The sequence below is a fragment of the Antennarius striatus genome, chromosome 21, assembly GCF_040054535.1.
Source record: "Antennarius striatus isolate MH-2024 chromosome 21, ASM4005453v1, whole genome shotgun sequence".
Classification (NCBI taxonomy): Eukaryota; Metazoa; Chordata; class Actinopteri; order Lophiiformes; family Antennariidae; genus Antennarius; species Antennarius striatus.
In genome coordinates this window covers 13,025,674-13,040,405 of record NC_090796.1, presented here as the reverse complement: position 1 = coordinate 13,040,405, position 14,732 = coordinate 13,025,674, and the positions used below count along the sequence as shown (strand labels likewise).

General features: G+C 39.5%; 2 protein-coding genes across 3 annotated transcripts in view; both read right to left on the bottom strand.

Annotated features, from left to right (window-relative positions):
* myo1d (myosin 1D) overlaps positions 1-4,296 on the bottom strand; it is a 60,265-nt gene extending 55,969 nt beyond the window's left edge. Inside the window, exons 1-2 of one of the 2 annotated variants that reach the window (XM_068304785.1) lie at positions 4,039-4,296; positions 3,837-3,955 (exon numbers count right to left, since the gene is read on the bottom strand). In XM_068304785.1, the coding sequence (XP_068160886.1) occupies positions 3,837-3,931 (95 nt within the window). In that variant the 5' untranslated portion in view covers positions 3,932-3,955; positions 4,039-4,296. Of the gene's footprint in view, positions 1-3,836 lie in introns of both variants that reach the window. The other variant, XM_068304784.1, reaches the window with a different exon arrangement.
* Positions 4,297-8,331: 4,035 nt separating this feature from the next.
* On the bottom strand, positions 8,332-14,004 carry pdk2a (pyruvate dehydrogenase kinase 2a). Its single transcript, XM_068305914.1, has 11 exons — positions 13,829-14,004; positions 13,069-13,210; positions 12,667-12,738; positions 12,310-12,494; positions 11,702-11,791; positions 11,521-11,598; positions 11,161-11,234; positions 10,961-11,059; positions 10,225-10,335; positions 9,758-9,871; positions 8,332-9,589 (listed from the first exon to the last, which is right to left on the bottom strand). The coding sequence occupies exons 1-11, from the start codon at positions 13,944-13,946 to the stop codon at positions 9,446-9,448; spliced, it is 1,227 nt and encodes a 408-aa protein (XP_068162015.1). The 5' UTR covers positions 13,947-14,004; the 3' UTR covers positions 8,332-9,445.
* Positions 14,005-14,732: the final 728 nt, after the last annotated feature.

Sequence of the window (14,732 nt, the reverse complement as noted above, 5' to 3'; positions counted from 1 at the left end):
AGGAGCAAAGGCCGAAGGAAATGCCAGCTCTCCTACCTAGTTGGCCCATTCCTCCTATTGGAGACTTCCATTGCAAAGTTCTCTTTGACTCCCAATTCATGGGTTCAAAGGTCAAATTACTCATACAGTCAAATATACTGAGCGTTCACAAATTTTAAACAACATTTGACTTTGTCAGACTGTTCTGAGTGAGTTGGGTTCATCTGGTTGAACAGATCTGTACCAGAGAGCTATGCTTCAGACATCTGCGCATTTCAAATGATTACAAACTAAACCGACTTAAAATAGTGCTCACATCCTTTTATTCTATTTTCAACATGTTATTTTTTTCCACAATTCTGTGTGTGACGATGAGGGGCAAAAGACAGTCATCAAGTCAAGCAAACTGGGGCTGACAGGTATGCTTTGGCATCCAGACTTGGGGAAAAGTTCCTAGACAATCTCTAGGTTAACTGTACAAACAGTTCTACCTCCTGAGCCACAGCCACCGCTGTGCTGTGGTATTTAAGCTCTGCCTGTCATGTAAATAAACAGGTAAATAAAACCAAACATTCAGTCCTGTGAAGGTCAGACCCTACTGAATTGCTCTTGAAAATTTCTTGATCAAATAACAATTAAAAAGGTAAGTACACAGGCCATTGTGTAGTGCTTATATAGCAGATACCCACTAGAATCTTCCCATAATTATCTGTAAAAGTCATGCAGCAAAACTTTTTTTCCTGGATTCCAAGGGGCAAACTAAACAATGCTGCCTTATAAAGACATTCTGCAGGAAAACTGCCCGGCAGCTGGAACACACACAAACTGTAAGGTTTACAGCATCATCAGACTGACAATACCCAGAGAGACTGCCCTGTCAGTCTGAAACCGTTTCCAGTAGCACATTATTGCATTCCACATTTAAAGGTAAAGGTGGATTGTTCCAGGTGATCTTCATCCAAGTCTCCCTGAGAGCTCTTGTGACAGACACCCAATCCCTATGATTTGTAGGGGAACTCCTCAGGATGCTTGAATTGCAGTATCCTCAAGGGCATCAATTAAATATCAATTTAGGGAAGGAATGAGCAAACACAGCTTTAAAAGAATAATTCCAAAGCTATTTCTGTTTGGTCTATGAGGGTATTTTCCTCTCATGACTCACTTTTAATGACACGCATTAGTTGATTCCCCTACATGAACACAGGTTGGCTGTGCAGTTTCAGTCTGGGAAGTCTTACTGACTGTCTGGACGATTTATGCAAAATTCTCAAGACCCTCCTGGAATTTAGCTTCAGCTTTTATCCTACCAGACATCTCTACAAAGACATCGGGCATTTGCCCGGCTCTATTTAGGGTTAGAGAACGGGAGGCTCTCGGGAAACAGGTCACACAGTTCAACCTCAAGTCAAACAAAGTGAATGTCAAATCAAACAAGCATGTCCCACCACCCTGAGGGGAAGCGAGCAATCTTTTCCAAATCATGGTTCACATGCAACTACTGAAAGACTTGATTGCCTACTCAACAAGTAAAGGGTTCAGTGACACCAGTAGAAATCCCCATGTGCAGTAGTCTATTTCAGTTGGTTGATATCCAAAGCCAAAAAGGGGGAGAGTCACTAAATGTAGGGCTAGCTACACACCAAAGTTCAGCTTCTGACTCACTTCAAATAAAACTCTTTTATTCTATTTGGGGATTTTCACAAGTCCTCAAAGACCAATTGAGCTTTTGGTCTTTCAGTGAGTAAGACTGATGGAACCACACATAATGCCCTTCCAGTACCCGAATGAAATCATTACATATGAGGCTCACTTCCCACATGCAGTGCAAAACACACCCAGGAGAGACGTGTAGACTTGATCCAGGCCTACTTGTTTTGGATAATGTTTTCAGTACAAATGGAGATCATTAGATGCCTCATGCCCTCCTTCAAGTGGCCTACTCCCGCCCCAGACAAGCACCCTCAGACTACGGGAAAAGGAGCAGAGAGGAAGCACTCATGGCTGGTCACACCCTCCATAAATAACAATCTGCACATGCCATTTCTAGAACGAGCTGTCTGGCAAGAGAGAGAACAAATACAGGAGTGATGGGAAAATGAGGCCTGTTGCTGTCAGGTTAATCTGAGGTCTTCCTGACCGGCCATCAGAGCTACTGTACACCAACATAGCTTATCTCGTTTAAAAGGCACAGCTACAAAAACAGGATAACTGCAAACATGCACTCTTGTCATGTCAATTTCATTCTACAATACATAATAGTTTTCTGCATATCAAGGTCTGTCAAAGTCATTTCTAACAGCTAGAATTTATTATACACAACTTTTATATCTGTTGAGAGACATAGATATACTACAAAACTCTTTGGCCTTTTATCCAAATGTTTATTTCCGAGCATGAATTAAGCAAATAAACCATTTAGATGTCAACAGGAAGATAAAGAGTCAAGATTCTCTTCATCTCTCCCAAACTGCAGAAAAACGATTAGGTGTAATTACATCACTTCTTGGAAAATTAAATAAGCCCTGTAGTTCACTCCATTTGGCCATAGAAGGGAAAACATGCACCAAAAATTCAACAGAAGAAAACGGCATCCTTGAAATCCTCCAAATATTTATTCTACCCGTCATTACAGCCAGAGTGTCTGCCACACTGTTCTGGGATTGGAATGAAAATTCAGTTTACAAACCAACAGCATTTGAAGCACAAAGAATTATGACAAGAGGGATGATGATGATGAGGATTATGACTCGTATTATTTCAAATATTTGGCATATATCAAAGTGAAGTCAAGTGGTTCAAACTCCAGATCAGTGCAATATTTCAGCCTTTTGTGGAGGCATTGAATGATTACATTCCAGAGATAAAGACTTTCATTAAACCAACACCTCAAGCAGTCTGTTACACTCCTCCTGTCTTAAAGTCAAAACATTTCCTCATAGAGCTTTACAGTAGCAACCATATAAGTCAGGGACTTTTCTAATTTCCTTAATGCATCTTCAAAACTGGCCAAAAATTAATTTTAATTGTTTAAATATAATATCTTGCATCATCCTGTAAGTTGCCAGCTAACTATTAAGACAACTTTACCTTAATATTTTGATCAAGACTGATAAAATCATCTATCATCTACATCTGTGAGAAGCTGCACTGATGCCCTTTAAACATCTCCTACACAAATGTAAGTCTAAGGCCAGTTGAATAAGTCAGTAAAAATTCACACTTTCATTGTAAATGGAAATGAAATGCAACGTCAACGTACAATTGCCTCTTCATTCACAGGAGCTTGACATCATGTTTGACTCAGAGCCATAGACAACACAGCTGTGAGAAACCGCGTGTGTGCGTGTGTGTGTGCGTGTGTGTGCGTGTGTGTGTGTGTGTGTGTGTGTGTGTGTGTGTGTGTGTGTGTGTGTGTGTGTGTGTGTGTGTGTGTGTGTGTGTGTGCGTGTGTGCGTGTGTGTGTGTCCTTTGGGTGGAGTCTCTTACAGCATTTTTTAAAAGTGAATTACCGGTTTGATGAACAGAACGTATCAAATGCAGGCATGGCACACTCCTCCTATAACTTCAGTCTAAATGTAAATGTTACTGTTGCACAAGAGTTGCCATCAAAACACCGATTTTACACATCAAGCACAGGTGCACTGAGTAAACAGACGTGTATCAACCCCCGTGTTGCCAACCTGTACATTCATTTATGCTTAGCAGGAGACAGTGGACTGTCAGTGGGCTACAGGTAACACCTGTTGAGGGGCTAAACATAATGCTAGATGGATAAAACGAACATGCACCCTTTAGTGTACTCGTGGGCATTAAGACCTTACTCACAAAGGTGAATGGCCGCCGCAGGGCTGGCTTACCTGAGTTTAAGGTTCGTCATGAATTCTTCCATAGACACATTGTCCAAAAGAACGAAGTCGGCTTTTCCAAACTCCAGGCTCTCGTGTTCGGCCATGATGCCACTTCTTTCTTATCTTCCCTAAGGCGTGTGCCAGAAACAAATATTTCAACAACCTTTTTTGAGGTGCCAACACAGGGTGGACATTGGCGTGGTTCTCTGACCTCCTCTCCTCCTCCTTCTCCCTCCTCCTCAGTGGACAGCTGTGAGGTGGATGCGCGTTGTCATTCGTGCGTGAAAGTCAAACTGCACTTTCAGTCATGTTCAGGTAAGTCGAGAAAAATGTTAATGAAAGTGTAAACGGTAAAAGTAAATTATTAGCTTTTACACTACAAATAAATTAGACCATATGCCCATGCCCACACAGTTTCCTCTCCTTCCTGAAGCACGTCCTCATCCCGTTACACCGTGCGCCATCTCCGCTCGGGTGTTCCTGGAGTTTCTGTCCTGCGGCGCGAGCCGAGCATCCACCAATCGGATTGAAGCCGCCTCTCCCAGGCCCCGCCCCCCGCCCTGTGGTGAGGTGTTGGTCAAACTGGCCCTGTGTGTGAGCCTAGACGCAAATACTTGGAGACCGCAGCTCCACTGTTCCTGTTACATTTTTCAGCGATGACGGGGCCACCTCTAAGTTGTAAAACATGCTTCATGTGTTGGCCTGGATTTTTTTTTTTTTTTTAGATGCCCGCTGTTACCATAAAAGGAAAAACGAGGGCTCATCATTTATTTTCTCAATGGGATAGGAATGAATAAATATTTTAGGAGTACTTCTGCATTCTTTGATCAGCTGACGGACTCTGAGCTGTCATCACTTTACTGTTTTATTATTTTATTATCTAACTATTACCTTCAATCTACCCATGTTGAATTTGGATCAAGCCTGCTGTTTGAAATTTCCTTTACAGGCACCTGAACCAGCACAACTTAATCCGGTGTGCTACTCGTTGTCCACCAAGATTACAGTGATGTTATTGCTCCATCTTGTGTGGAACAGAGGCAACTACCTATTATAGATGGACGTGTGCAGAGCGATGTACAATATTGCATGTTTACACTAAGGAACCAATTGTCAGATTCCTTGCATAGTCATAATCTGTTTTATTCAAATGTATTGGGTGATTTAAATAATTCAGTTTCTATATTTAAACATGCAGCAGTGAGGACTTTATAAAATTCAATGGGGCTAAGAGAAACCGTTTGATTTGATCAGCTAACGTGTCTATGTCTTTGAATTTGTGCTTATTCACGCTTCACTGATGAATTAGGTTGTACTGAGAGGACAACTCTACTAATGATTCTAATTGAGTTTCCAAAAACCTGGTTGAAGACAAAAATGATCATTTTCACATGTTATTATGTTTTATATGTAATACTGTACTATAGGTATGGAAACAACCAAGATTGTGTGGTAGATTTCTTTGCAATTTTCCTGAAACCATTATAATATATGTAATAACTAATGATAGAATAGTTAACATCAAATGACTGTTCTGTTAATAGACTTGGTATATCCTTTCATACAGCAGCTAGTTATTCGAGAAACGGTTTGCTTTTCATGCTCCAAACCTTTGCTTCAGTTTGTATCTAAAAAGAAATGAAACCGTGATAAAACTTGAGTTTGTCACACATAATTTGTTTTAATATAAAGTTCCTTTCTCTTTGTAAGTTCAACGCAACTGAAGCTCAGCACAGTTCTGTCATCTGAAAAAAGAAAAACTTTTGTTGTATAATGTATGACTTTTATGATCGCTTTGCCTTCCAGCCTAAACAGAACTCATTCTCACGGACTGCACAAGATGAATATGTCACAACACAGCCACAACGATAACGACCATCTGGGGAAAACAGCAGTAGCACAATAGTTATGTAAAACATGACATTTCTATTCTTCCTCACAATGTCAGTGAGTGATTATCGTATAAAATTAATATCAGCGTATTTCTGACCAGCATGCAATTTGAGCAGATGTCTGGAGATTTTTGTTCTTTGGGCATGTGTTTTACCATCAATTATTTGACTACTATGTCATGCAGATGAAGTAAACTTAAGCAAGAAAAATGCTTTATGTCACATGGAAGACATTTTTGTTAAAGAACAGTTCAGCTGAACTAATGGACATGAAAAGAATCACATTTGCTGCTGCATGGACTGAATTTGTAACTCAACAGATGTGGACTAATAAATGTGGGTGAGTTAATGAATTGAAATCTGAAAATCTGAGAAGAGTCTGCATGTATGAAATATGTTATAAAACATTAATATTAGACAGACCTTAAAATGAATTACAATTTTTTAATTTGTGGCAAAAATTGTGTTTGCTTTTGTATTAACTTTGTCCAACATTATGTAAGTGATATTTCATGTTGTCATGATCTGTGGCCTTGTATTTTTGCAATAAAAACAGCATTTTTAATTGCTGAGACAGTCTCGCGTTCTTGAGTTACTTTATACAAAGGACATCAGTATCAACTAAATTTTATCTGGACACACACAAAAAAGGAAACACACAAAACTAAACTGTAGTGTACAATACTTTATTATAAATGTGAGGTTACTACAGTCTCTGCTGGCAGCTCCCTGCGACACGCCTCTTTCACACACGTGACTTTGGCTGTCGGGGCTGTGATCCTTAGTATCAGTAACAGGGTCAAAAGGCCAGAGATCACCTTGGGCTTTGACTGAGGTTTGCGTTTGTCCTCAGTCTTCAATGTGTTTGTTCTCAGTCTTAAGTGTAGATTTCCTATTGATACTGTATATACTATTTATTTAAATCATTTATCTATAACTTTTGACTATTTCAAACACTTTTCCATTACCTTTAGTTGTTCCATTGACCATAATACCTATAAACTGTCTATCAGCCTAATTTACTACAACCAACCAATATACACTACATTTAAATTTGTGGACCATTTATCCATTAAGGCCTTGGTTTATTTATTTTCTTACACCTCATATTAATCATAGGCAGTGAGTTGAGTTATTTGTCTGTCACTTTTAGCAAGCAACTTAACATGTAAAAGAAGTTCTTGAGAAAAGTTCAACCAGAAATCCAGGAGCTGGACAGATCTTCCAAGTCTTCATTGCTGTCCAGTCTGTAGGTACTGTAGATGAAACAGCTTCCTTCGTGGTCTCAACAGTACCATCGGCCACTACAACCAGCATCAGAACCTTTATCTGGCTTTCTCATCAGGAAAGGTTTCTTGAGACCACAGCTTTGTTGAAGAATCTAAGCACCTAACATCATCTTTTCTAATATATACTGTATATAATACATTAACTTTACTTGCTTCTCTTGATTTAAGCATAACATCTGTAATGACAAATATACTTGTTGACCTGCTCAATAACCTCTCTACAATAAAGTCCTACTCCACTCTACTCTACTCTCTACATACCACTCATAGAACTGCCCATGGGGTATTAAATTTCCAAAAGGGTAATCCTGTTTTATTAAATACAATGAAATGATTTGAGTGCATATTTGAGTGAATATTTATCTGTTCCATTTATAGCTGTACATATTGTACCTTGTACATTGCAGCACACTGACATGCAGATACTGGACGTGATGTTCTACAGTGTGTAACAGATCCTGTTGCTATGGAGAATCTCTCAGCCTCTTGTTTGTAAGAGATAAGAAAATGGTACTTCTGGATTCTTTCCACTCTTTGACGTATCCAGGCTGGTCTGAAGGTAAACACCCTGGATCAACAGTCATATTTAGATCACCAGTAAACACCACACTTACTGTAAACTGAGCCTCACTTGATACCACCACCTAGGATAAGTTATTCAACAACAAAAACAGGAACATTCCAGGACAAAATTAAATAAAATACAGTACTTGCATTCCACAAACATTACAAAGTAAAGAATATATTTAAGACATTTAGCAAGTTTAAACAAGGATTTAAGAAATAAAACTTGTTACTTCTATCTTACAGTGTTGCTGCTTAATATTTGAAGATATAATATGTCATTTATTAATTTATACAAAATATGATAAATATGTCTTCCTATCTTATAATAGAGCTTTTCAGATTTAGGTAGAGACTTCCTACCATAATAATGACGTGATTCAACTGCACTACTCACAAATAGAAGTCTACTACAAGCTGCTAAATCTGTCCTTACATGTGCTGCATATGTAAGGCCTCTATTATTGGATTTCCCTTTAGACTCAAATGCTCCTGACCTCAAAACAGCCACCAGGAGAATAACCTATTAACCTCACAGCTAAATAAAACCCCCACCTATTTGTACCCACAGCTCACCAGTGGAGGGGAAACCTTTACTGACATGGGGAAATTCAGGCAACAAGTGCCCACAGTAGAAAATCCTTGAATGGGTGAATAGATTTGTTCAACTTCAGTTCATGGCCAACTTAAACTTTAAACACACGTCTGAACTATAAGAACCTTACAATAAAAAAAACAAAACTACTTTTTCAGTATGTAGAATAAAACAACACATTGTTTGCACTGAAGTTGTTCTTCTTTATTATTTAGATTGTATCTACAGTTCATACAACAATTTCAGTTGTAAAGGGTGTGCAGCTATAAAAATAACTTTCACATACTTGTATAATTACAATAAATACAAAAGAACACTGCACAAGATGGACCCGGGAATCGTTTCTCAACGTGGAACAATGGTCTTTTCTCACCGAACTCGAAATGCGGCATGCATCGCCTTCTCAGCTTTAACGACACTCGCAACTAGTTCACATAAAAAAACACGAAACCTGCACACGAGTATGCAGAATGCTCAAACGCATGACACCACACAGCGACTGGGCCCCATTGCACTGTACTATAATTCCTATTGTATAATACTCTTCTTCATTGATTGAAGCAAATGCATTGCAAAGAATCAGTACCATACATTTAACCTGGTCCAAGAAACTAACGTTAAGATAACGCTGTATCTTATCGGTCATAGTGAATACTGTGAGTTCTAAGGCTCAAATAACAGAGCACTGAACAAATACACATGCTCAAAAGGACAAAATCAATACACATAATCAGAACCACAGTAGCTAAAATTTAGCAAGGTGCATCATTTAGTATTATTTTCAATATTTCAAGTACTTCAATGAAATGAGCCTTTGGGTGACTTTGCTATGGTAAGGCATGGGTGAAACCTACCATGAAAGGTGGGACCTGGTCTTGGTTCAGTTGCTCAACAAAAGATTATTTATGTTCAGCTCTCAGTACATTCTTAATCACACTTTTTTAGCCCCAACGCTACACCCAGAACATGCTGGATACCGCTTCGGCCTCTGCCTGCACCTGTCCACTTGCAGTTCACGTTTATGCGACATTGGAGAAGTGTCAGTGGTGACTATGACAAAAAAAATGTCTTCTAAAAAATCCAAAAGGATAACCGTGACTCAAAACAACATGACAGACGCTGCTGGTAAAACCAAATTGATATACAAACACACTGTGCTCCATTCTGCAGGAGAAAAAGGTGGTCTGCATCTGTCTGGACAGTCAACTACAACAGTATGAAGACAGAAATTATGAAGGCAGCTGTTGAATGTAGCCTCTAACTACCGCAAGGGCATTTTCACTTGGCCGCCTTATAGATGCTCATGTCTATCGGCTCTTTGCTTGGTATACACCAGTCGTCAGCCTCTTGGCAGACTTTGTAGTTCTTCAGAGCGGTTTTGTTGTATACCGGCAGCCTCTCGATGGAGTCTGTGGACAGCGCCTGGAAGAACACGAAGACAAGATGTAATTACAATCATCCTGTCACACCTGGACTCAATCCACAGGTCTGCTGATGTCATAAAGCAGTTCACGCTTTTGATTCTGCACCTCAGCGTGCAAACGATTGGACACGTGTCAGTTTCACGCATGATCACCATGACTGGCTCACCTTCAAGTAGATGACAGCGTCTGTGCCATGGCCCTCCATCGAATAGAGCTGCAGGTCCCCCTGGAAGTACTTGGCATAGAGACGGGAGATGGGTAGACCATAGCCAAAGCCAGCCTGCACAGAGACAGAAGGGATCAAGGGTTTAAGGAGGCTTTGTTCTCTGTACCACTGCAAGCAGCAGTGCTCTCCAACGAATTAAACAAGTCCTTTGTCAAGTTTGCTCTCTGTTCTGGAGGTCGCTTTTTTTTTCTTTAAACAACAAACGAGGCTAGGATTTCAATCTTTAAATAGTAAAGAGAATCTAAATAAAAAGCTAAATGAGCACAGAAGGTACAGAAAAAAACACAACCTCTACCATACGGTGCAATTAACAGCTTTACGCCTGCACAAATCCTTCATTTGTCTTTCAATTTATGTAGGAGTGAAATCGAGTAATTGAATGCAGTTTTCTGCACCCAACTACCTACCAGTGGAGGCCTGGAATGCTCTCCTATCTGTGGGGCAGGAGCGGTGGAGTACATGTAGCTGAAAAGGTTCTCGATCCGCCTAAAGGGGACACCACCTCCCTTGTCACTCACCTACAGACAGGAGATAGAGTAGGGAGATGAGAGATAATGACGGGAGGACCTTGAACAGAGCTGAGCCACAAAAAGGTGACAATAGCAGCAGATGTGGGTGGCATACATATATAACAACAGAAGAAGAATATATTCTGGTTTACATTTATTTAAGTGCTGTTGGTAGATGAAACCCTTAAGATAAAGCATGTAAACATACAATTATGTTTTAAGTACATGTTCTCATATAAAGCTTGCATTTTCAGTTTGAAAATAGGAGTAAATGGGAAAGTTTTAACGTACTTCTTGAACACCTAGATTACATGACCTGGTAATTCATAGTAATAAAGATATTGTAAGGACGTGTGGTTAATATAATCATAGCAATTCTATTAGGGTCTATTCTGTTCTTAATTAGGGGTTAAATGATTATGGAACCAGATTCTCGGAAGACCTGAGCAGCAATGGAAAAGAATGACACATCGTAAGATATACTTATCTTATACTAACAAAAGATTAATTATATGCCATGTTAACCTCGCTTAATTAGTACTTTACTTACAAAGGTTCCGCAGACATAATCCACCTATTATAAATACATCATTACTTAAGGGTGGCAAAAAGAACAGAGTCATTTTCAACCCACTTTGATTGACATGTCCTCGCCTCCAAGAGACACCAAGACCTGAATGGGAGGCAGGTCATTCTTGTTCTCGTGGGTCTCAATGGTGGCTCTCATAGCATTCTGCATAAGAGAAAACAAAACATGACAATAGTTGTCATCAATCCAGCATTTAAAATAATTCCATCTTTATTTTTAGGGTTGTCATCCAACATGCGTCATACCTTAAAGAGCTCAAACAGCATGTGATATAGGTGGGAGGGTACGTAGACAATGCTCAATGGAAGGTTCTTCTTTTCTGCAAAGGGGGTGACAAATAACAGTGCTTCTTAATTTCCACGCACTTCACCTGAAATGCATCATCCTCACCGCTCATGGATATTTCCCATCATTACCCTGCTCTGGTTAGGTTTTTAAGAGGTCTGTGTCAATATTGTCTGATGTAGACAGAGTGGCCCACTTCAGCTTCAGTGATACAATTACAGGCCTGTCAGGTACATCTGGCCGAGTGTTTTGCACTCTAACATTCACACTGTGTCTACAGTCGTGTTAGCATTTCACCTGCCAGACTGATTCATACTTACTGCTCATCTCCTGGAGCATCAGATCGGGAGAGCGGAGGTAGTACTGGTCACACAGCATCTTGGCACTTTGGAAGGCGTCTGAACAAAAAGGGTCAGAGTATATCAATACGATACAAAGATAAGATTATTTTCTTAACACGTGTAAGGCTCATCCACAGTATGTCATTTCAACCATACTGACCCTGGACTACATCTCCAACTTGACAATGAGGGTCAATGCTCCCTATGGTATTTGGGTGGACGGGGTTGGTAGTGCCATCAAAAATGAGAGCTGCACAAAAGAAAATAACACAAATGAAGAATATTATCTGTAAACATATCAAGTACAGGTTTCCCATTCTGACAGAATTAATCTAACACTGCAGTGTAAATATAAAGACTTCTCAATTACATGTAAAAGGATTAAGGACTGATATTTCCCTCTGGGTTGTCAAGCACTAGTGAAAGTGAGCAGCTTGTTTTGACACTTTCCATTTCATATGGAAAGTGTGACTGAATCTGGGCTATGATCTTATCAAGTTCAGCAATCTTCCGATCTATCATGGTTTTTATCACGTGCTCCTTTAAAAAATTAATTCAGTCTTCATTCAATTTGAAATAAAAAAACAAACAAGTTGAAGCTGGTGCGTGGAATGTATACTAACACTGCAGGATTGTGCAAAAGAAGGCGTGTGAGGCACTGTGCTATGCAACATGAATTCTAGATTAGCATGTCCACACAAACCAGATGAAATGCGCCATAATGATAAGCAAAGTGAATTTTGACATTGAACATTGAAAGTTACTCACTATGCTGGTTGATGAGCATTCGTATGGAGATTCGGCTCATGTAGAAGCGGTCCAAGAAATACTGTATATTCTGGTTGGTTACTGGGTCCTGGGGGAAAGCATTTTTGTATTCTATGATACCCTGAGCCATAGTCGGCACAACATCATTGTGTCTGTTTCTGATGGTAATAAGGGTGTCAACAAATCTGGGAAGAAAGGACATAATTGTTATTAATTGTGTAGAATTCATGATCTGAACATATATTACAAGGTTTTGTAGCATTTGTTTTGATTATTTAGGTAAATCTTAGATGTACTTATGTCTTTTGCTATAAGAAAATCAGATCTGACTTTTTTCCAGGAAAAGTATGAACTTACTCCTCCAGAAGTTTGTGATCATCAGGATTCTTGTCAAGAAACTCAAGGATCTCCATTAAGCTCTGGACGTACCTGACAAGAAAAAAGAAAGGAAAAAAGCTTAAAAATAAAAACAATTAAAATAAATTTTAAAAAAAGCTGGTCTTATTTGACCAGCTTCATGTAGTCGTGTTGTTTTCCTCACAAAGGAGAGCCAGACCTTCTAGAAAACATGATCACGTGACGTGACAAGAAACTGGGGTAAAGTTCAGAGCAGGAAACCCCCCCCCCCCAGAGCAGGGCAACTTCAGTTCAGTGTTTACCGAGGCTGCTTTTCTACATACACACTGTATAGTGCTGTGACAGTGACACAATAGGCTTTCAATACATTATTCATGAATCCGTGCTCTTTTTCTGACTTACCAACTCTGCACCATTTTCACAGACGGGGTTGTTAGAAGCTTGTCTGGCAAAAGGTTGATTTCTTTCATAATGTTTGAGAGCCTTACAGGAAGCTCCTGTCTCAGAAAGACAAACGATGTCTTTTCACAGGCATTGATGGAACCTTAATAAAAAAAAAAAACACACAAAAAACGAATAGTTAAGGAAGCTTAGGTAAACTTATGGGTGACTTGTTTGGCGAAAAAGCTGACCATTGATCACATTAAATTATTGATCCTACTAGATCAGTAGTAGCATTTGAACCGATGTTTGGAAGACACAAGCTATAACATCATTATTACAATATTAATAAATACGCATAATGACATTAATACAATATGAAATATGACTATGACTTGGAACCACAACTGTCAGTAAGTTCCTGGACAGTTTGCATTCCAGCAGATTTGCAAACTTCTCAATAGATTTTACACGATCTTACATGTAAGTTAATTTTAATAGCACTGCTATTGATTACTGCTAAGCAGTAATCAATGGAATATTGGTTTTCTTTCTAGGGCCCGAATCGCGCAGCACAAGCTTTCAACAGATCTGATGCAACGTTCTGCACAGCGACCCGAAGGGCAACAACCCACCAGCAGTCCTTAAGGAGCAGATGGTGGCCAGTTTTACACAAATAAACTGAACATTATCTAGATTTCTGATCACATTTGAAGGTCAAGTAGCCTCTAACTAGATAACTAGCTCTGGTTCATTGAACTGAACGAGGATCAGTACTCACCGAAGTCCAGAAATTGCTTCATGGAAAGTGGTGAAGGAGAAAATTTAGAAAAATGTTCAATATGCTTAGGCACACTGGCCAAGGCGGTGTTTTTCATTATAAAACGCACGAACTTCATTATTGCGATAGCTAAGCCTGAACACTCAATAGAACCCTCTGACAGCGAACCTGTTATTGCTCTGTCTTGTGAGGACAGGGGCGGGAACAGTGGAAGCGTATTGAGCTCCAGCCAATGAGTGAACTTGAATTGTTATTTACTTCTCAAACTGACCAATCAGAATCACCGGAGGCGGGTGTAGTTAGGATGCTCTACTCTGGAATTTTTGACAGAGTTTCTTCTTTAATTTTCCTCTAAGAGCCTTGAAACTAATTCAACTGGACTTTTATCCTGAATAGAAATCCAGTTGTTTGTGTTTCAATATTCTAGGGGTACTCTTGCTTTAAATAATTTAAATAATGTGTACGACCTGAACAATATGGTGCAAAAGATTTCGTCCCTTCAACCAAATCTCTGATGTTACACTTGATGGGGTAGTAATTCTAGTACCAGAATTCACACATATTATTTACAATGAAATAGGTTTATATATTTTTATTTATTTTATTAAAGGGCAAATATTTTTAGGACTCACTTTCCTTCTCATAAGTTCAAGTTGGAAGTAAACATAGGGAATGCCATTCACCTCTGGTCTAGACAGACATCCCTTGTTTCCAACCTCATATCCTGATAGACTGAAGTTCATGCTCTACTAATTCTCTGGAAGCCTGCCACATGTTTTTGAATGGAAATGCCCTTATCAGGGATCACAGTGTCCACTCCAAATATCTCATTACGTAAGCAGCAGTTGTATCAGTACAGTGGGGACTGCCCTGATGAGGCCGTCCTGTCCTGCATCCATAACAA